Below are 22504 nucleotides of genomic sequence, written 5' to 3'. Positions count from 1 at the left end.
TCATGTATTTATGTATGTTGGCCAACACCTGTGAAGCTGTTGGACAATATTACCTCTTCACTTTTAACTAATATAAGTAGCAAATGTATTTTCCTTACTTAGAGCTGACCCACACCCATGAGCACGCAAATTTAGCCTTTAAGCATTACTGAAAAAGACGTGATCTCAGATTTTAATTTCCAAAATTGTACATATATGTTGCTTATTCTCAGGTTATAATCCTAATCTAAAAGGAGTTCTTGCTTTATAATGCCTGTGGGCATGAAGCCAGCAAATATTTGCCAAAATTTGCCCCTATGATAATTTACTGCAGGATGGAAGCAATAATCAACTGTTTGGGGCATTGAAACTATTAATTGTCCAAATTAAAATAGTTTAAGTAACATTTAAAATGTTAATGTTAAAATATTTACTTAAAATTTCTCTTTTCAAGTCGGCTCATACAATTCATCTAACAGTAATGTCAATACTGTTCTATGTGTTGTTTTGTTTGCTGGAGTATGGAAAAACTGGTGTTAATACTTAGACGAATACAAGAATGAAGGAAAACTTAAATTTTGCATATTTTTGTTTAACATCTTAAATTCATATTAGAAAAATGTTTATGATTATAACTCTTTGTAATAGAAACTACACTACAGAGCACTGCAGATTATGATCACTTTTAAATTAGGACTCAGAAGAGGATCCAGTGAAAAGTAAGGATGTAGGGGAAACACATTTACAAAAAAGTAGCTGATATATTGAGGGAAGTAGTGCAGACCCTGTGCAACTAAGAATGAGGTGCTGATAAAAAAACACTGGCAGACATCACAGAGAAACAGCCTATCATGCAGCTTCATAGTTTAGCTCACAAAGATTTACTAGAGAATTTATAAGCAATTAAGATATTTTTGTACCCCTAATCAGCCTATTCAAGGACAGACTGTCCAGATTGACTGCTGCAGCTAATCAGGTAACCCATAAAAATTGTGCAAACAAGATTCACTCTTCTCAGACTACAATTACTTTTCTCTCCTTTTTTTCCTCTTTTAAAAAACCTATTTTGCCTCTGTGGGGTGAAATCAATCTACTGATTTATCCTCTTTGTAAGTAAGTAAACAATGTGCTATAATTAAGTGACTTTATGACTTTGGGTTATTCTTTGACACTACTCTGCCTTGTCTCCTTTCTTATGAAATCTTTGCGGTGTGGAAGGATTAATTCTCTAGGATTATAACCTGAGCCAAGAAGCAGAGAAGCAGCAAATGTTGAATGAAAGTTCCTTTGCCATACAAGAAAGAAAGAATTTGCTATTTGCAACAGAAAATTAGAAAAGTATGTAAGACTGCTACTACCTGTGCACCTTTTTTCTCATTGCATATACCAAACTTTTTAAAAGATTTTTATCTCTACTACTTGAAATATACCCATCCCTAGCTTTAATTATTCCTGTCAACGGAATCAATTTCCCACTAATAATAACCTGCCCATTCTTGAAACTCCATTCAAGCCTACCTCATGTAGATTGCCTTAGGCATTTTAATGCATTTAATTTCATAAACAAGGACCCAGGAATCACAGAGTAGTTAACTCATTCATGGTAAGATATTAATTGCCAAACTGCCTCTTCCCATCTCCTATGCATAACCTTTCCTTATCACCTTACCATTCTGATAGTCCTCTGAATTTCTATAGCTCTTATGACCTTCACCATGCAAATTAGAATTTACCTTCTATCTTTAATTTTCTTGGTGGTTTTATGCAGATCGGTCTCCTCATCCCGGCTAGACAAGGATGGCTGCATAGGGGCTTCTTCCTTGGCATCTACGATAATATAACCTAGTGACTATCTCGTTGAAGACTGCAATGAATTTGATTATTTGATTTAAATGCAAAATTTAAAAGGTTTTACCAAAATGAATGATATGACTGTGCTAGCATTTTATTTTGCATTGAGTGGATATATATTATAGGTATGAATCATTTTATCTGCATATTAGAATATTGGATTTTGGATACACAACAAAGCCTGTTCTGTAGGCAATTGGCAATAAGCCTCACTACAGAGAAAAAGATATATCAGTAACATGACCATATGGAAAAATATTTGCAGGAAATGCCATGAAAATCCAGGAGGTAATTTTCATTTGCCACAGGACTAGTAGGACTTTAACAAAAGTTCAAACATAATACAGTCAAATAGGAATGACTTTACTAAACTGTATAGTAAATACTGGAAAATTTAGGAAATATCCACTGCTGTTTATCTTTTCAAAATGATAGGGTTTCTGGTTATATATTCATCATAGCCTCATTTATTTAGTGTCTTCTAAAGGTGTTATCTCATTTAATCCTCAGAACAACCCCGAGAGGTAACAATATTATGACCTCCATTTTACATTACCTCAGAAGGAACTCAAGCAAAGAGGAACTGAGTGGTTTATCCACAGTCACACAGCACTGATAGAGCCGTAATCTGACTCAAGAACCTGCACACTCACTCCTTATATTGTCTGCAATTCTACGCAACATATAAAATGCAAAGGTGCTTTCTTAGAAATAAGACCGCGTGGTCATCCCAATTTAACGTTAAATCTTATTCTATTCCCCTCTGCACATCTGGGAAGATACTAGTTGTTGTTGGGGAAGTGCCCAATCACTAAAAGGAGAAACAAGAATTCAGGATCCTGGATTCAATGCCATTAAGTCAACAGTTCTCAATCCATCAGATGTTAACATTCCCTTTGTTCATTTGTTATTTCTTTATTGGTATTGTGTAGACCCAGTCTTATTGGATGAGGGCAAAAGACATGGGCTGCATTTCCATCTCTGCCTTCATGAGCAATGGGAATTTGGGCAAGTGGTTTAACTTTTTTAATCTCAATTTCCACATTTTATAAAATGGGAATCATTAGGGGCACCTGGCTGGCTTAGTCAGTGGAGCATGCGACTTTTGATCTTGGGGTTGTGAGTTCACGCCCTAAGTTGTGTATAGCCTACTTAAAAAAAAAAAAAAATGGGAATAGCAAGATCACTCAACCTGTCTTTATCCACTGCTCAGAGTAATGTGTCAATATTGTAATGTGGGTGAACCTTCCTTGTAAGTCGCTTCCCTGATGTTGCTTTCCTCCTCCCTCACCCCCATCTCCATCTTTCTTTTTTTCCTTCTTTTCTTTAAAAATTATTTCATGGACCATTACAGCCAAAGATACTGAATTTTCAAACAATTTCCCCTAAATGACCCTTAACATATGGAAGGAGTTACGTCCCTATGACTTGAGTCACCTCTCCAGGGCTCCAACGCCCAGAATTAAGTTGAGCAGCAACAGAAGCTTTCTATGGAAACACTTCTCTTCCTCAGACAAGACAAAGGCATCTTCAGCAGACAGACCCTGTGTGTCCAGGGCCAGGCAAAATTGCCATTTCCAATAGAAAGCTGTCCTGCTTTTTGGGAAAACAATGGCTGAAGAACAGCTTCCTTCACATTCAAAGAAGATGCTAGTCTAATTGAATTTCTTGCAGGCAAGAATCAAGGGTGGATCTGGCTTTGGTACCAATTCAGTGTGAAGTTTGATGTGGTGGCCATGAAAATGCACCTCACAGTCTTCCAAATATAAGGAGAGTAATTGTTCAAGAACCTGAATGCTGCACCCTGCATCTATAGCCTGCTTTGCATTCTGGCCCTACCTCCTATGAGCTGCTCCAGCCAATGACTGAGTATGGCTAGGAAACTAAGGCAAGACCATTCCTAAAAGATTTGGGACTCAGTTGGCAGCTGACTCTGGCTGGCTCAAGGACTCCCTATTGACCTTGCTGAATTCTTCTTTGGATGGCACAAGAGACTAGAACACTTCTACCCAACTTTCTCTTGCTCTCTTTTTCATTCAGAATCAGATTTTCTTTCTGGTCAAATGCCTCTTCCATCTTCTTTCTGGCTCCCTCTCCATTTCACTCACTCACACAGTCATTTCCCCTAATAAAATCTTTGCATTTCCCCTAATAAAATCCCCTAATAAAATCTAATCCTAGCTTGATTTCTGCTTTTCAGAGGATCCAGAATAACATATTTAACAGATCATTTAAACCCCTTAGTTCCCATTTTTACATCTTGCAAACTGGGGGCCGAAGGACAGAGAGAAGAGCTAGAAGCGAGGAAAGATTTAGTGCAATAAGAAGAAGGTCATGCCTACACTAAATGACATGATGAAGTAGTTAGATGCCTATATCTTAGAATTGCTAGTTCCTTATATATTTTGGAGATTAACCTCTTCAGATAAATGGTTTGCAAATATTTTCTCCCATTCTGTAGGTTCCTTTTCACTTGATTTGTTGATAAAATAAAAAGTGTAAGTATTAGAAAGTTTTGTGTCAGAGTTTAGCAATTGTTCTCATTCTCAGTGTTAAATGATGATGTATCTTACAAGCAGTGTGGTAGCCATAGAGTTTAGAGTAGATGAAATAAGTTGCTTTCAAAAAATACAGTGTTTAAAACAGTGTGGGGAGGAAGGAGGGCCTGGCTGGCTCAGTTGGTAGAGCATATGACTCTTTTTTATTTGTTTGTTTATTTCAAGTTTTTATTTAAATTCTAGTTAGTTGGGATGCCTGGGTGGCTCAGTCAGTTAAGCATCTGCCTTTAGCTCGGGTCATAATCTCAAGGTCCTGGGGTCGAGTCCTGCATTGGGCTCCTTGCTCAGCAGGGAGCCTGCTTCTCCCTCTGTCTGCCACTCCCCCGGCTTGTGCTCTCTCTCTCTATCTGACAAATAAATAAATAAAATTTTTTTAAAAAAAATTCTAGTTAAGATACAGTGTAATATTGGTTTCAGGAGTAGAATTTAGTGATTCATCACTTACATATAGCACCCAGGAGCATGTGACTCTTGATCTCAGGGTCTTAAGTTCAAGCCCCACATTAGGGGTGGAGTTTACTTAAAAAATAAAAAAGAAAAATAACAGTGCAAAATGTTCTCATATGTAAAATGGTGCTAGGTTCTAGGCTTAAATAATAGATTTTTCATCTATATGTTTAGCACTGGATAATTACTTTATATGGGGCACTATCCCTCACATTGCAGGATATCTAGCTTCCCTAATGTCCCTAATGACATTACTGGTAACACCTACAATTCATTTTAATAAAATAACTAGCAAATTTCCCAAACACCGCAGGAGGAAGTCCATCTATACATTGATAATCAGTTTGTAAATGCTTGTGAATGATATGGTATTCTCATTCCTGGTCACTAGAGGGAGGAAGTAGTCTGACTACAACAGCACCTGGACCACTATAGACTAGACCCATCTCAAAACAACTCTTTACTGTGCTAAGAGAAGTTAGAGCTTGGTGAAGAGGATGACAAGTATTAAGTGCGGTTATAAGTAATCACCCAATTGACTCATATCTCAATAAATACACATTCTCCACTTTCTCAGTGATAGCCAAATTCCAGAAGTATATTAAAACATTTGAACTACCTTAGCTAATTCTGTTCTTTTTTTTTTTTTAAGATTTTATTTATTTATCTGAGAGAGAGAGAGCACGTGCATGCACGAGCGGGGGGGGGGGGCGGTGCAGAGGGAGAGGGACAAATAGACTCCCCGCTGAGCAGAGAGCCCCACACAAGGCTCCATCCCGGGATCAGGACCTGTGCTGAAGGCAAACATTTAACCGAGTGAGCTACCCAAGCACCCTAATTCTATTCTTCTGAAGAAAAGTAAAACCAAGCAGTTTAATTCAGACAGCAAATATCAAGAACTGCATTTTTAGGGGCGCCTGGGTGGCTCAGATGGTTAAGCGTCTGCCTTCGGCTCAGGTCATGATCCCAGGGTCCTGGGATCGAGTCCCGCATCGGGCTCCCTGCTAGGCGGGGAGCCTGCTTCTCCCTCTGCCTCTGCCTCTCTCTCTCTCTCTCTCTCTGACTCTCATGAATAAATAAATAAAACATTTTTAAAAAACTGCATTTTTAAATACAGGAAATAGTTATAATCTGATAGAGCAAGACAAATACATCCCTTTATAAAGCCATTCATGAATAGATTGGGAATAACTTTGACTAATAAATTTATAATTAGGATTTTACATATGTTTTTGTGCCAAAATTATAGGTTGCTGCAATATAGTGGGATGTGCTCTAGCTAGAAATAAGAAAACCTACTTGAATACAACCTGTGTTACTTACATCTAGGTTAATACACTTCAATTTGCTAAACCTCTAATTCCCTATCACATGGGGATAGTGATACAAAGACTGTAGGATTACAAACATAAAATGAAAGCATACATGGAAATTCCTGATATTTTTAACAATCCTCTGAGAAGATTTGAAGACAAAGATGTGTACTTGGAGCAGAATTCGATATCGAAGGTTTAAACTGTGACTCCATGGGGCAGAGAACTCAAATGTGATTAAGAATATAGATAAAAAAGCCTGGGTGGCTTAGTTGTTAAGCGTCTGCCTTCAGCTCAGGTCATGATCCCAGGGTCCTGGGATCGAGCCACACATCAGGCTCTCTGCTCGGCAGGAAGCCTGCTTCTCCCTCTCCCACTTCCCCTGCTTATGTTCCCTCTCTCGCTGTGTCTCTGTCAAATAAATAAATAAAATCTTTAAAAAAAAGACTATAGATAAATATCTTGTTTTGTTTTTATAATGAAAAACAAACTCAGGAAACTAAGAGATGAAGCAGGAGCAGCAATAGGGTTTAGGGCAATGATCTCCCAAACATTAGCATGCATCACAATCACCTGGAGTGCTGGTTAAAATACAGTTGCTAGATTCCACCTCGGAGTTTGATTGTACAGGGCAGGAGTGGGGTTCTCAAATTTGCATTTCTAAAAGATTCAGGTGAACCTCATGTTCCTGGTCTGGGGACCACCCTTTGCAATCTACTGCATTAGGATAATGGAGAGTAGTAGATTGAAGTGAAGAGTCAGAGAGAAGGGTCCAAGTAAAGAAGGTCAGAGAATTGTCTTGTAGGCATCTGAATGTGCAGAAATGAAAAGGGAAACACAGGAAAATTGTTGAGTAAGTATGTTAGTACTACTTATAGGTCAGTATGTCCTGAGCAGACTCAACATCTTCAGTGATGTGAGGTAACAGAACCACTTAGTTTGTAAAGTAGGGAAATCTCTTGAGAGATCAACTTTTGCCTGGAATTGAAGGAGAAAAGTAAAAAAAGAAAAAAAGTAATTCCAAAATTGGGATTATAAATGAAATTATACAGCAATAAGAAGAATTTGCAAATAAAATCATGCAAGTAGAGTCAGCAACTTTTTTTTTTTAAGATTTTATTTATTCACCTGAGAAAGAGAACACGAACACAGGGGAGAGGCAGAGGGAGAAGCAGACTCCTCCTGAGCAGGGACACCCCTCCCTCCCCCGACTCAGGGCTCAATCCCAGGACCTGGAGATCATGACCTGAGCCAAAGGCAGGTGCTTAACCATCTGAGCCACCCAGGTGTCCCAGAGTCAGCAACTTTTATTTAAGCACAGAAAAAAAGTCAAAATAGTAGAAATGGGCAAATGCAATTCCAATTTTTGAATTCATGACAGTATTTTTAAATCTATTATTGTTATAATTTACATACACTAAAATGCATGAATCTTAATTGTACAGCTTGACAAGTTTCGACAAATGGATACATCCACGTTATCATTACCCAAATCAAAATATGGTGTGTTACTATCACCCCTGGAAGTTTGCTCATGCTTCTTCCCAGTTACTCTACCAACCCTAAGGCAACTACTCTTTGGATTTCTGTCACCATAGGTAAGTTTCCCATGCTACTGAACTTCACATATATGGAATTATGTAGTATGTACTCTCTTTTTTAAAATTATTTATTTATTTAGAGAGAGAGAGAGTATGCATAGCGAGGTGGGGGGCAGAGGGAGAGAATTTTAAGCAGACTCCGCACTGACCACAGAGCCCAGTGCAGGGCTCGTTCTCACTATCCTGAGACCATAACCTGAGCCAAAATGAAGAATCAAATGCTTAAGTGACTGAGCCACCCAGGTGCCCCTAGTATGTAATCTCTTATCTGGCATCTTTCACTTAAAAATGTTTTTGAGATGCATCCATGTTGTTGCATGATCAGTAGTTTGTTCCTTCTTGTTGCTGAGTCATGTTCCATTGTATGAATACACCATAATTTATTCATTCACCTTTGGTGGACATTGGTTTGATTCTAGCTTTGAACTGTTATGAATAAAACTGTTATGAACATTCTTGTGCCGTATGTAAATTATACTTTAATCAGAAAACAATGACAAATTCCAAAAACAAAAGAAAATCTATTTTTAGGTAACATCTTTGGTCATTTAAATGAGCAAAGAGAGAGGGCTACTGCACATACAACAGTGAGGTGGTAGGGATTAAATATTTAATCACTCAATGTTAGCACTATCAATGTGATCAAGAAAATGCAAATGGATTCAAACTGGATGTGGAGAACACACTCATTTGCCAATACTAAGCCACCATAAATTCTGGAATCAGAGTTTGAAGCTTAAAAGAAATGCAGATTTGGAAATGAAGTTACTATCTCAGAAGACATTCATAGGCTTATGTGTATGAATCAGTTGCTGTGGCTGATTCTGCAATGCAAACCTCTGCTCGATTAGTGGACCTCAGCCTCAAGAAATGTGTGCTGAAATCAAGCCCTTAATAAGAAGACCCATGTTTCCAGAATTTTGTAGAGGAATACATGAATCTTAAAATAAGTTTCTATGTATGTGGTCAATTTGGTGCAATGTCCCAGCTGGGTCTCTCTAGAACTCTCTAGTGATGTAGGAAATAATCCAACATCACTGATAGCTCTTCACAATAATATGTGCTTCCTACTTACCTCCTAAAGTCTCCAATTATAGGGGCACCTGGGTGGCTCAGTCGTTGGGTGTCTGCCTTCGGCTCAGGTCATGATCCCAGGATCCTGGGATAGAGCCCCGCATCAGGCTCCCTGCCCAGCGGGAAGCCTGCTTCTCCCTCTCCTACTCCCACTGGTGTGTTCCTCTCCCACTGTGTCTCTCTCTGTCAAAAAAATAAATAAGAGCTTTAAAAAAAATAAAGTCTCCAATTATAGAACAATCTTTTAAATAGTATTATTACCTTGATGGAAGTTGGTCAAAATTCTCAATTATAACTTTATCTGTGTACTTTTATATTTTCTATTTTTGGTGACTGATAAAAATAAGCTATATTAACATTTTAAATATTTCTCCAACTTTCTGTTTTGAAAAATTTCAAACCACAGTTGAAATAATATTAAAATATTAATACTGCCATTAAAAAAAATGATCACTACAAAGTCATTCCTTTTTTGACAAGGGTATTTGAAAGACAAAGTACATCAGGTATTATGGACTGCATCTGGGAGGAATTGGCACACTTTCTAATCTCTCAGCCTGGAGGGGGCATCATTCCCTAAATTCTAAAGAGGTACCAAGTTTGTTTGCTGATGCCCTAGGACAAAGTTAAACTGGGGGTGGGAGTGGGGAGAATAGCTGGAGCCATAGTTTATGAAAGATCCTAAAGATGCTGTTACCCTAAAAGGAAGCTTCCTGGGAGAACTTCAACAATGACCTGGCTACAGACCAGATTTGCAAATGACATGAAATTAGGGAGTAAAATTACTCATTAGGAATAATTAATGATCCTCCAAACATGAATAGGTTAAAAGAATTAGCCTAATTTAATAAAAATTAATATAGCTACATGGGAAGTGTTGGACACAAGCTTCAATGAAGTATAATAAGAAGCCTAACTCAGCACATGAATACTTTAAAAGTATCTACTTGTTAAAATTTTAATCTTATTAGGAATGAAAAGGCAAATATTGCTGCTCCAAAAGCTAATGTTCTCCCAAGATCCATTTAAAGAAATATACTATGTAAAATACAGGCAGTGAGAATCTCATTCTATTTTGTTATCTGGATGTTACTTTGTTCAGTTCAGGGCACCTGACTTTAGGAAAAACACTGGCATAATGAATCTTGTTTATTAGCATACACAATGGATAAGGAACATTGAAGGAATTTATATATAGCTAGGTTGGTAGTGGCGGTGGTAGAGGGAGTGCGGAGCTGTTAAGGGGAAGGACAGGATGATGATCTTCAAGTACTTAACTCTTTTGTGGCATCAGGCTAATTACATTCTACAAGACTACAGGGGTCAAAATATGGAGATGTGTTGAGAGCCTACTGTATGCCAGGTCCTTTGCAATAGCTGGATATTATAAGGCAGTATGTTTCTGAGTAAATCTAACAAAACTGGGGAGGGAGTGAATATTCCCTCACTTGAGGAGTCCAAGGAAAGGTTATTCATGATTCTCAAATCTGTCTGTACCTTTGTATCTAATTTAACTGGTTTGAGGGGAGAGCCTAGGTATCAGAATTTTTCAAAGCTCCCCAGCTATTTTAAGATTTTACTTATTTATGAGAGAGAAAGAGACATAGCGGGCAAGGGGAAGAGCAGAGGAAGAGGGACAAGTAGACTCTGTTCTGAGTGCGGAGCCCGATACAGGGCCTGATCTTAGGACCCTGAGATCATGACCTGACCTGAAACCAAGAGTCAGATGCTTAACCAACTAAACCACCCAGGTGCCCCACTCCCCAGTTATTTATAATGGGCAGTTGGGTTTGAGAAATATTAGGCTAGATAACTGTCTGGATGTAAATTAAATGCGAAATTAAAATGGAGAGGAAGGTAAATGGAAATTCATATTTATTACATATTATATGCCCGGCATTGTGCTTGGCATTTTCACACTCTAACCTGTATTAACTATGTTAATACTTAGAATCTTTTAACACAGTGCCTGGCACATAATAAACTCCCAAATGTATGCTTTCTACAACCTTATAATGGCATTCTCCAAATATATCCTGGGAGAATATTAGCTTATAAAACAGGTATTATCACCCTGCATTATGGACAAGGAAACCAAGGCTCAGAAAAGGTATTTATTTTGGCTAATGCAGTAGGTAGTAGATTGTAAAACTGTGATTTAATCCCAGTTTAAAGCTAGTGTGTCCAGGTAACTGGCTGGCTCAGTCAATAGAGCATGTGACTTTTTTTTTTTTTTAAGATTTTATCTATTCATTTGAGAGAGAGAGAGTGAGAGACAGCACGAGAGGGAAGAGGGTCAGAGGGAGAAGCAGACTCCCCGCCGAGCAGGGAGCCCAATGTGGGACTCGATCCCGGGACTCCAGGATCATGACCTGAGCCGAAGGCAGTCGCTTAACCAACTGAGCCACCCAGGCGCCCGAGCATGTGACTCTTGATCTCGGAGTTGTAAGTTCAAGCCCCATTTTGGGTGCAGAAATTACTTAATAAAATCTTTGAATAAATAAAGCTAGTGTGTCTTCTCTGTCTCTTCAGGCCACTAATAAGACATCTGGGTATTTATAAAAATTAGCAGCTTCCTTAAGTGGCCCTTTTTACTTTTAATAGAACCATTTCTTCCTGACCTATTCTCAAAAAAAAAAAAAAAATTACATTAAATGCAAATCCTGAAAAAGTGAAGCCAAAAAGTAGACATTTTCCTAATGTGGCCTGACAGAAACTCTTCTGTAAGTCTTGAGAACCGCAGAGGCCAAAGAAAATGTATTAAAAGTGGCCCTTCAGAACTGAAAAAAACACTTGAAGCAAACATGGAGAAAGCACTGCTCACAAATGAAATACCTCCCTTATATCTAGTGAATGGATAAATATTATATCCACCCCATTCATACTCTAGGACTTCAATTATATATTAATATTGAGTGAGGGGAAGTTAGCCCTGAAAGGACAGTCCTGATCATCTCTGACACCTTTTTGCCATGTTAATCCTGAGTTTTCTTGTGCACATGACTGGTTTGAGTATGTGAATTTGCTGAAGAGGGAACATTCAAAGAAAAATACCCCCTCAATGAGTGAGTTCAAGAGCAAGGACAACCTTCACTTTACTATCCCATATAATCCTTAATAACCAATACAAAATAATAATTGCTGCAAGGCTCCACTACTTTTCAAACATAAAATATGCTTCAAGTGGTGAGCATTGAATTGACTTGATGCAATGCTAGATTCAGATTCTTTTTTTCTGTTGCCTGGCCAATTGTTAAAATTTAGAGCCTACGTTAACATACACAAAATGGTGTATTTGATAACTGAAATTCTCTTTTCTGAGCTTCATGTACTGTTTCTGTTCTGAGCTACATTTTTATAAACCAAAAATACAGAATATTTTATTCTAGAAAAATATGAAGCTACAGGTCCTAAATACTGTTAAGGGACTCCTTTAGATAACCCAATATAGTAACTACTAGTGCCAATTTGACACCCAGATGTACCCTACTTATATCCAGAAACATAATTTTACACATTATGTTTTGCAAAGTATGGAGTATATCTTTTTTTTTTTAAATATTATTTATTTGTCAGAGAGAGAGAGAGAGAGCACAAGCAGGGGGAGCAGCAGGCAGAGGGAGAAGCAGGCTCCCCGCTGAGCAAGGAGCCCTTCACAGGACTCAATCGCAGGACCCTGGGATCATGACCTGAGCCGAAGGCAGACACTTAACAGACTGAGCCACCCAGGCATCCTGCAAAGTACTGAGTATCTTAGGTACTCAAGGAAAAGTCGATAAAGGACATTTCATTTTTACCCTTTTTTTACCCACTGGCATCTAGCTATACTTTACCCATCTTAAATTTTAACTAGATAACCCTTGTCTTAAAGTCACAAAAAATTTCATGGGGAGAAAGTTTAATTTTCACATGTATTTTATACACTTTGAGATATTCAAGAAGCCTAGAATCATGCTGTCCCATCTAATTTAAAATTTACCAGTAGCACAAAAAAAGGGAAGTTATTAATATATTTATATGTACTTGTCAAAAATATTACCATTTCAACATGCAATCAATATACAAAATTGAGTTACTTTACATTTTTTCCATACTAAGTCTTTGAAATCCAGTGTGTATTTTATACTCAGAGCAGACCTCAATTTGGACTAGACACATTTCAAGTGCTCAGCAGCCATGGGTGGCTAATGGATACTGTATTGGACAGCACATGTCTAGAGTCTAACTCCTATCTCCAGTGTTAACAGTCACCTTAAAATATACAAAAATAAAGCACATAATTGTTGATCCAAAGTTAAGTAATGCTCTATTACAATGGCAAGTGAAAGGTTAAATGTTACAGGGTTTAGACTTTTCTAATCACCTAAACAAGAAATTTGCTTTTAAGAAAGGCTTTGTAAACTTTTTTACGTCAATTTTACAGTTGCTTTAAAAACCATCTTCTTCCCATTACTTCATCAAGTCTTTCTGGGTACCAGAGTATTTTGTTCTTTTTTTCCATTTGAGTTATTCATTTTGTCATTCAGTATTTATCTGGTAACGACTATGAGCAAAACATGCTAGAAGCAGTGAGAGATATAAAAGATATCCCATCACCTCTGCTTTCACAAAGCTTCCAAATTAGATAGAAAGGGAAAGAGTGGAAAAACCTGTGAAAATGTATTTGTATTTTAGTGTATGTGTCATTTGTCTGCTTATCAGTTTTTCCCCAATTCTTTAACAATAAAGGGAATGACTTTATCTTCTTATTCTTATCTTCCCAAGGCCTGACAAAATGCCTTAATAAATATTTGTGGAATTCACTGTTAACAAACTGTTATGTTATTTTCTAGAAAAGAAGTCCCTGTAAGTACACCAAGTACTTGAGAAGACATTTCATTTTCCCTAAGGGAACAGAAAAGCTGTTAAGGCAGAAGAGTTACCTCTCAGGCCTTGAAAAATTTGACACAAATAGAAGGTGGGGAGTTTTGAAGAAAAGAATGAGTAAGTTTTTACAGCTAAGAAAGTATGAGGATAGAATAATTTATCACTTATAGAAATTGTTTGCTTATTAAATGTGCAAGTGAACAAAAATAAGAACCCAAATGACCTGAGAATATCATTTACAGACAGAAATGGAGGCTTTAAGGAAGTGAAGGAAGTGGTGGTGCTATACAAGTTATATAGAAAAAACTGACATCATGAGTAAGCACTTGCAATTGTTTATTTTTTTAAGATTTTATTTTATTTGAGAGAGAGAGAGAGCACAAGAGGGGGTAAGGTCGGAGGGAGAAGCAGACTCCCTGCCAAACAGGGAGCCTGATGTGGGACTCAATTCCGGGACTTTGGGATCATGAACTGAGCCGAAGGCAGCCACTTAGCCAACTGAGCCACCCAGGCACCCTGTTAACATTTTAAAGCCAAACCCATAGCAACAACCCTCCCAACCTTGCAAGGTACAGCAGTGTGCCCTAGTTCCTTATTTTTGGGATAATGTCTGTTGTATCCATTTTTTGAATTTTTTTTTTTAAAGATTTTATTTACTCATTTGAGAGAGAGAGAATGAGAGATAGCACGAGAGGGAAGAGGGTCAGAGGGAGAAGCAGACTCCCCGCCGAGCAGGGAGCCCAATGCGGGACTCGATCCCAGGACTCCAGGATCATGACCTGAGCCGAAGGCAGTCGCTTAACCGACTGAGCCACCCAGGCGCCCCATTTTTTGAATTTTAAATTCTATAATCTGTTGTTATTTTGAACAATTTCTTCATGCATGTTTATGGGCAGAGTGAAAAATAAGAAATCTAGCAGAGTAACATGCTTTTATTTTACTAGGACACATATAAGGAAAAACAAATATGCCAATGTTACATTTCCAATTTGACAGAGCAATCTCACAAGTATTTATATTTAGGAAAAAAAAAAACATCAATTACTAAGTTGTTACCAGGATAAATTATCAAGTAAGACAATCAAGCAAACATCTTTTGTAGGTATTCTTCCATGAAGACAACAATTTCCAGTCTTCAGATTCTGACAAAATCAAATTACACAAATTATATTTCTAAGGATACAGTTTTAACAGAAACAGGAAGTCGAAAACTCTCATATTCATTTAAGTCTCTGTATCTTACAGCAAAGTAAAACTGTTATTTTTTTAAAATATTCCCAATTTAAAGCAAAAAGCCTACACAGCTCAATTTTCCCAGTAAGCAGAAACAGAAAATGTTATTTTACTAAACACCAGAAAACAAAAAACACAGTAATCTTCTGAATAATTTAAATCAAATGAAAACAAGAGAAAGCACCCAAAATTGCTTTGTTTCTTTAAAAAACTCTTCTCTAGGCAATACACTTAACACTCCAATCTCCTTCAATTCTCCCACGGAAATCCTGAGAAAAACTACTTCTCCTCCCATTACCACTGAAAGAGAAAATCTCTTCCTTGAAGGCTCTGTCAGCCAGTCTTAATCTGAGCCCAATTTTTATCTTGCTCATTTTTGCCTGGGGTCTTCTGTTCATTTTCCCCCGCTTAGGGCACCCACCACAATCTCTGGTTCTTCCATCCACCATGAACTAGATCTGTCTCCCTTTAAACGCTCTAGGTGTCGCTAAAGGGGGTGGAAGGTGGAGAAGAGAGCAGAGAGAAATAAGAGCTCCAGCAATCTATTTTACAAGACAACCTGTCCCTGGAAATAATGAAGAGCTAAAGCCAAATTAAACTAAAAGGGCTGCTTTTGCAGACGCTTTTGAGCTATCTTTTTTTTTTTTTTTTTTTTTAAGGGACAGGAGACAGATGGAGAAAAAGTGTACTGCCACCCTGGCATTTAATCACGTTCAGGGTAAGGAGAGGAGGCACAAGAGGTATACCTAAGTTTTGTGTGAATTTACTAGTTGAGGCTGAGAAAACGTGGTAGTTAGAATGGACACCATCCTTACTCTGGCCATAAGAATAAGGTCTAACTTGTCACTAGCTTGATCATTAGCCTGACAGTAGTGTTCTGGATCATGGAGACGGAAGGAAGAGGGAGGTGAGGGAGGTGAGGAATCAAGGAGGTCTTTTGGGGAGAGGAATGGAAGGGTCTTTTGTGTGCTGGCAGGAAACCTGGGTCCACCAGCAGTTCTAGAGATTCTGGTCTGCCAGAAACCAGACAGTAGGGCCAACAATTATCTGCAAGGTAGGCAGGAGCCCAAGCTGGGTGGGCATAGCCAGTAGTAGGCAGTAGGAGGTGACCAGAGGTGCAAGAAGAGCAATGGAATTACATAAATCACATAGAACAAGTAGCACACTGCTGCTCTCTCTGCCCCACAACTGTCCACAGGCTGCGTGCCTGTACTAAGGGCAAAGCTGGAATTCCAGGTGCTAAGAGGCAGACCAAAGGCCCTGGAAACAAACAGGGTCCATGCAGTGCATATAAAGGTAATGCAATTTACAGCCTGGCCTAGGAGTTAATGTGAATCATGACCATGCAGCATGTGATAGTAATGCAGAATGGCATGAAGGCCATGTGGAAATGGAGGAGCATGGCCTTGAAAGTCTCAATCTTGAGGTTAAGAAAACAATGTCCAGAGGAAAAAAGTTGTAGAAACGTCAGGAAAGGGGGAAAAAAAAAAAAAAGGCAGAAGGCATACCCATTTCTGTTGTCCAAGCACAGGTCCAGCAAGAGGTGGTAGGGGACCTTGTGCAGTATTTCCAAAGGCCGAGATTAACCAGACTGGAATCCAAAGGGCCTGGGGATCTCTACTGGCTCTCTTATGGGGCGACGTCTGGCTCTACGGACTCCTTCACGCAACAGGTAATATTGCAGTGGATTTGGCCACAAATCCTCTTTGATAATTTCAGCAATCTTGTCAGACTCTGGAAGGCTGTGGTCTGAAAACCAGGTGAAGAAATTGCAGACGACATCTTGGCTCCTGCGAATGAAGGACTGGGGTTCATGGCCCCGGCGCCATATGATTGGAGTGGAAAGAGACACCACTCGGCCAGAGGCTCTGACCTCATATTCTTTGACAATAAGCTTGTTTCTGAAGTAAGGGTTTCTTCGAAAGAAGAACTTGAATTTGCAGCCAGTTCTAGGGTGCCTGAGCTCCTTTACCTCCAAATTGGTTATGTATCTTAACATCTCTGCATCTTGGCCCCTAATCATGGGGGACAACTGGGGGTGGTTCCGAAAGGCAGTGACCCAGAAGCCCGGGATATTCTGAATGATGTAGTTTCTCCTCTCCAGGTAGTGACGACGCATCCGCCCAAATTTATGCTCCAGTTGCTGAAAGGCCCTGTCAGCCTGAGCATTCACAGTGTCCAGTTCCAACTGGATGGCTTCCAGGGGGTTCATGCGGAGATCCATATTCAAGGGTCGGGGCCCTGCTTCTTCCTGCCCCTCCTCTACCACTCTATTTTCTTCAATCATTTCTGTTTCTTCACCTACTTGCTTCTCTATCTCCATCTTCTGCTCCACCACCACTTCCTCCTCCTCCTTCACTCCTTCCTTCACCACCTCCTCATCCACTGCTACGGAGAAAATGGCGCACTTCTCAGGTTCCAGGGCCTTGGCCTTCACCTCTGCCAACATCCCAGACCCCGGCCTCTCTGGCTTCTCCCCACCTGGGCCGCGCGGCTCTCCACTCTGACAGCCATTTTTCAGGCTGTTGTCCGTTGCCACGGACACCGACACAGCTTCCAGGCCTTCCGTGAGAGGCGGAGCCTCCGCCTGCCCCGCTTCGGTCGCTGCGAAACCGCGATTCCCACCGCCTCGGATCTGGGCAGGGCGGCCACAGCCCGCGGGGGCGTGGAAGGCTCCCCGCTCTTCTGGAAGCTGAGGCGGTGGGAGCGCGACCGTGTTCAAGCTTCCCGCACCCGGCTCCGCCATCACCTGCGACACCTCGGCTTCCTCACGGAGCTTCAGGCACTGGTCTGCGTCCAGGTCTCCTGGGGCATGGTCGGGAATCGTGAGACTGCCGGTTTGGGGGAAAAGGGACCTCTCAGCCCCAGCCAGGCCGCTCATGTCAGTAGCAGCCTGACCGACGGTAGACTAACGTCCGTTTTCCTCACAGAAGCCACCGGCTCGCCAGCCGAGGGTTGGCACCACCCACCCTCTAATCTCGCGAGCGTCTCCGAGAGGTTGACGTCTGACGTCAGGGCCGTAGATCCCACCAGAACGCGAGAAGTCGCTGCTTTTGCTCCGCCCTTGCCTGTCGTCCTAGCTTATCGTAGTTTCACTTCTGTGAATTTAGTGGGGTGAAGCCGTAATTTGACTTACGTTAATGTATTTCGGACTCAGAGACTGAAGGCGGGGAGGATGCCTCTGGAAACTGCCTCCAGCATGTAAGCTGGGGTAATTGTAGCGATCACAGCACAGCACTGCCAGTTGTTGTCTGAAAACATGTTTTACTGATTTTGCTTAAGTATTTTTCAGGCAGGAAGGTAAATCTATTCCTTGTTACCCTGTAATAGCCAGGAGCAAAAACCTCTTTATTTTTAAACTAACTTGAATAGCAAATTATTTCTCTTTTCTCAAGTAGAAATCACTGACCTCTAACATTACTGGGGGAAAAAACTACTCCGCAGCTTTTTACCACTAAAGTGACGCATAGTATTCCTTGCTAGTTCTAAATTTATACTCTGCCTCAAAGAAGAGTTTGTGCTACATAATGCCTGCAGGAATTAAGCCAGGGTCAATTCGCTGAATCTTGCTTCGTGGCTCCTCACCGCAGGAAATTAGAAAAGCTATTTCAGTCCAATAATGTATTCCCGAATTTAGTTCTGCAGAGAGGTGGGAAAGGTTGGCCCTATTGAAGTATGTATTCATGGCAGTCAGTTCATAGAACTTAAGAAGGATGCCAGTGTCTCTGGTTGTTTTAGTTTGTTGACTTGTGAAGAAAACTGGTGTTAGAGAGTTACAAGGCCTCAGAGAAATACCAGCGGGGGACGTCCCGCCACCATTTTTATAACGAAAAGCTAATTAAAATGGATAATCAAGATAGGCGATAGTCGAAGTAGAAAACAAACTTGCAGAATGCCAGTGTGCAGTTAGTTGACTCAAGGTGCAAAACAGGCCAACTTTTTTTCTATTTGCTTTGCTTTGGATTGTAGGCTATTTTAATAATGGCCCCCAAAGATGTCCTCCTCCTAATCATCAGAACCTGTGAATATGTTCTCTTCTGTGGCAAAAGGGACTTTGCAGACATGGTTAAGTTAAGGATCTGAAGATGGGAAGATTATGCTGGATTATCCAGGTGGGACCCATGTAATTACAATGGTCCTTATAAGAAGGAGGTTGGAGTGTCAGTCTTTGACTATATGACAATCAAAGCAGAGGGGAGAAAAAGAGAGAGATTTGAAGGTGCTGTGCTGCGGACTTTGAAGATGGAGGAAGGAAACCAGGATCCAAGGAATAAAGGCAGCCTCTAGAATCTGGAAAGGTAAGGAAATAGATTCTCCCATAGAGCCTCCAAAGGAATGCAGCACTGCCAACATCTTTATGATGTCTAATCTCCAGAATATAAAAAAATTAATTTGTGTGGTTTTAAACTACTAAGTTTGTGGTAATTTGTTACTAAAGCAATAGGAAATGAATACTGCTTGGATTGAAGTTTGGTTGCATCTCTGTGTGTGTTATGTTTTTCCTAGCAGCAGCTCCTTCGTCCTTGCCCACTGCTTTCTCTGAGCTCCTGCCTCCTGCCCAACAGCTGTGATGTATCATATCCTAAGCCTCTTAGTTATTGAGACCAGAATTAGGCAATAGCCAGAAAGAGAAAATTAAAGGCAAAACCTACCACAAAAGATATTTGACAAGACGAACTCCAGAAGGACAGGGTCATAGTTTTGTTTACCACTGTTTACTAGTACCTAGCACACTGCCTTGCACAGTGTTATATTATTAGAATGTTAAATACAGGAACAAATGAACAGAATAGTTTCTCCTCCTGGTATTTGGTGTTTGGCTGACAATTACTCTTGTAGATAAGAATGAATAATGGAATTTTCCACAAGGCCCGCTTCTTTCTTATTGCCATGAAATCATCCTCTGTCTTGGAACTGGAATAATCTAACTTGGCCCAAAGTGGAAACTTTTATTACTCTAATATGCCGACTGAGCCGCCCAGGCGCCCCTAAAGTTTTGTTTTATTCAAATCAACAACTCTCATTAAGGGTCTACTAAAATCTCAGCTCCCTGCTATGCTGAGTAAATGCAAAAGAAGAAGCAACTCTGTCCTCTCCCACTGATGATGCTGGGATGCTGGAATACTGAGACTGACATGCATGAAACAACCAGAGTCACTAAGAGGACGAGTATAATTAAGTGCTCAGTTGCATGGCACAGCTCATAAAAAGAGTTGTAGGAATTCAGAGCAGGAAGATTAATGAGTCATAGAGTGGTTCAAGAAAGTTGCCCCTAGGAGAAAGGAGGAGGAATTTAAGAGTTTTTATGTATGATCTTGGTTAAGTTAGTTAATCTCTCAGTTATTGTTTCCTCTTTTATAAAATTTGACAATTTAATACATACAAAATGCCTAGCACATTCTAAAGCAAGATAGGTTTGTGATAGGGTCTTAGAGAATGAACAGTATCTGCCTAAAAAGAGAATGTTTTAGATAGCAAGATGACTGTGTCATGTAAAAGAAACACGTATTCTTTTTAAGACTTTAGGTTCAAAAAGATAAGGAAAAACTTCTCCAAGTATTAGCTGCAAATAATACTATTAATATATTAAGTACAATCTTCTGTGGCAAATAGTAACCATATTTTTTTTTCCTGCATGGCGAAGTAACTCCTTGAGCACGTGAAACTTGGTGCAGATTGAAATCCTAAGCAGCTCTTTCTTCCATGAAAGGATTCTTTCTTAAAAAAAAAAAAAAAAAAAAGTGGCATAGAATACACAAATCTGCTTTTCCCTCTAAATCCTTATTTCTCGCTGGACCTTCTCTTATTCAAAAGTGATTGTAACTTACACTCTCCATCTTCTATAATGAGGGGTTTTCACCATATCATTTCTCTACTGTGACTTTCAGACAATTAAAATGAGGAGAAATTTAAGTTTTTCCTCATTTTCTGTATATATTCAACCAAATATCCCATATCATGGCTTTTCCAAATGTACTTATAGTAAGAGAAGGTCTCAACACTTAGACTCACCAGAATCCTGATTACATTTATATGCACCATCTATCACTGGAGTTGTTCCTAACATTATCAGTTAGAGCACTAACTGACACACTTGCAGACATCATAATAGTGCTTTTGACAAATAAAGCCACATCTAGTTCTGGTGAAAGCCTGGCAATAGAGTCTTCTGCTTAAAAACAGAAGGCAAGGGGCACCTGGGTGGCTCAGATGGTTAAGCGTCTGCCTTCGGCTCAGGTCATGATCCCAGGGTCCTAGGATAGAGCCCCACATCAGGCTCCCGGCTCAGCAGGGAGCCTGCTTCTCCCTCTCCCACTCCCCCTGCTTGTGTTCCCTCTCTTGCTGTGTCTCTCTCTCTGTCAAATAAATAAATAAAATCTTTAAAAAAAAAAACAAGAAAACTTTAAATCATCTTACAAAAACTAACAGTGTGTCTGTACTGGCAGTACATTTTATTTTATGGGGGAGTATATTTTGGCTCTGCTTCATATATTACCTTTTTGCATTTTTTAAAATTTAAATGCAATTAATTAACATGTAGTGTATTATTAGTTTCAGAGGGAGAGTTCAGTGATTCATCAGTCCTGTATAATACTCAGTACCCTTTTTGCATTTTTTAATATAAGACATATTTGTACATTACAGAGCATTCCTGTGGCAATTTGCAATAAACCTCACTACTCAAAAGGTAATCTAATCTTTTCTAATATGGTTCTGTGAGAAAATATTCACAAAAAGCATGAAGTTATTTTGCATCATATCAAAGAATCACAGATTCTTCAGGAATGATTTCTCAGGTGATAAGGAGTTTAGCAGAAGTTCAGACATTTTTGTTTTGCAGAAAGATAAGTTTTATGGTTGTAATTATAGGTTTCATGTATTTACTGCTTCTGATGTACTGGCCACTGTTGTAAACACCATCCCATGTATTGTATCATTTAGTTCTTATAAAGAACCCTGTCAGTTAGTGCTATTATGACCTTTATTTTACTCACTAGGGAACTGAGGCAAAGAGAGACTGAGTTACTCATCCAAAAAGGCATAAAAAATGGTAGACTCGGAGCACCTGGGTGGCTCCATCAGTTAAGCATCCAACTCTTGATTTTGACTCAGGTCATGTTCTCAGGGTCATGGGATCAAGCCCTGCATTGGGCTCCACGCTCAATGAGCAGTTTACTTGAGAATCTCTCTCCCTCTACCCCACTCCTTGCTTGCACTAAATAAATAAAGAAACAAACAAACAAGGGGCGCCTCAGTGGCTCAGTCAGTTAAGCGTCTGCCTTTGGCTCAGGTTATGATCCCAGGGTCCTGGGATCAAGTCCTGCGTCAGGCTCCCTGCTCAGTGGGGAGTCTGCTTCTCCCTCTACCCCTCCCCCTCTGCTCGTGATTTCTCTCTCTCTTTCTCGATCTCTCTCCCTGTCTCTTGGATAAATAAATAAAATCTTTTTAAAAATGATAGACCCGTGATTTGGATCTAGGTAGTTTAACTGAAGAACTTTGCTCTCTGTACAAAATGTGAAGTTATTCCCTAAAATAAAAACATAAAACTATCCTCACTTAATGTTGAATTAATACACATTTA

General features: G+C 39.7%; 1 protein-coding gene and 1 long non-coding RNA gene across 5 annotated transcripts in view; one reads left to right on the top strand and one right to left on the bottom strand.

Annotated features, from left to right (window-relative positions):
- Window positions 1-17891, bottom strand: part of TSPYL1 (TSPY like 1) — a 33000-nt gene extending 15109 nt beyond the window's left edge. For 2 of the 4 annotated variants that reach the window (XM_088023884.1, XM_088023885.1), the window contains exons 1-2: window positions 16431-17891; window positions 8825-9006 (exon numbers count right to left, since the gene is read on the bottom strand). In XM_088023884.1, coding sequence (XP_087880010.1) covers window positions 16505-17803 — 1299 coding nt within the window. In that variant the 5' untranslated portion in view covers window positions 17804-17891 and the 3' untranslated portion in view covers window positions 8825-9006; window positions 16431-16504. Of the gene's footprint in view, window positions 1-8824; window positions 9007-14021; window positions 14832-16430 lie in introns of those variants that run through there. The other 2 variants (XM_028117085.2, XM_028117083.2) reach the window with 2 other exon arrangements.
- Window positions 17892-18042: 151 nt separating this feature from the next.
- LOC148164059 (uncharacterized) overlaps window positions 18043-22504 on the top strand; it is a 40056-nt gene continuing 35594 nt past the window's right edge. The window contains exons 1-2 of the long non-coding RNA XR_015768432.1: window positions 18043-18123; window positions 18892-19220. This is a non-coding gene — a long non-coding RNA (uncharacterized LOC148164059). The remainder of the gene's footprint in view (window positions 18124-18891; window positions 19221-22504) is intronic.

Source organism: Eumetopias jubatus, unplaced genomic scaffold (assembly GCF_037043125.1).
Source record: "Eumetopias jubatus isolate StellerSeaLion01/CBP00866 unplaced genomic scaffold, mEumJub1_p1.0 scaffold_6, whole genome shotgun sequence".
NCBI lineage: Eukaryota > Metazoa > Chordata > Mammalia > Carnivora > Otariidae > Eumetopias > Eumetopias jubatus.
Note: the sequence above shows the minus strand (reverse complement) of the source record. Positions and strands in the feature narration are given on the sequence as shown.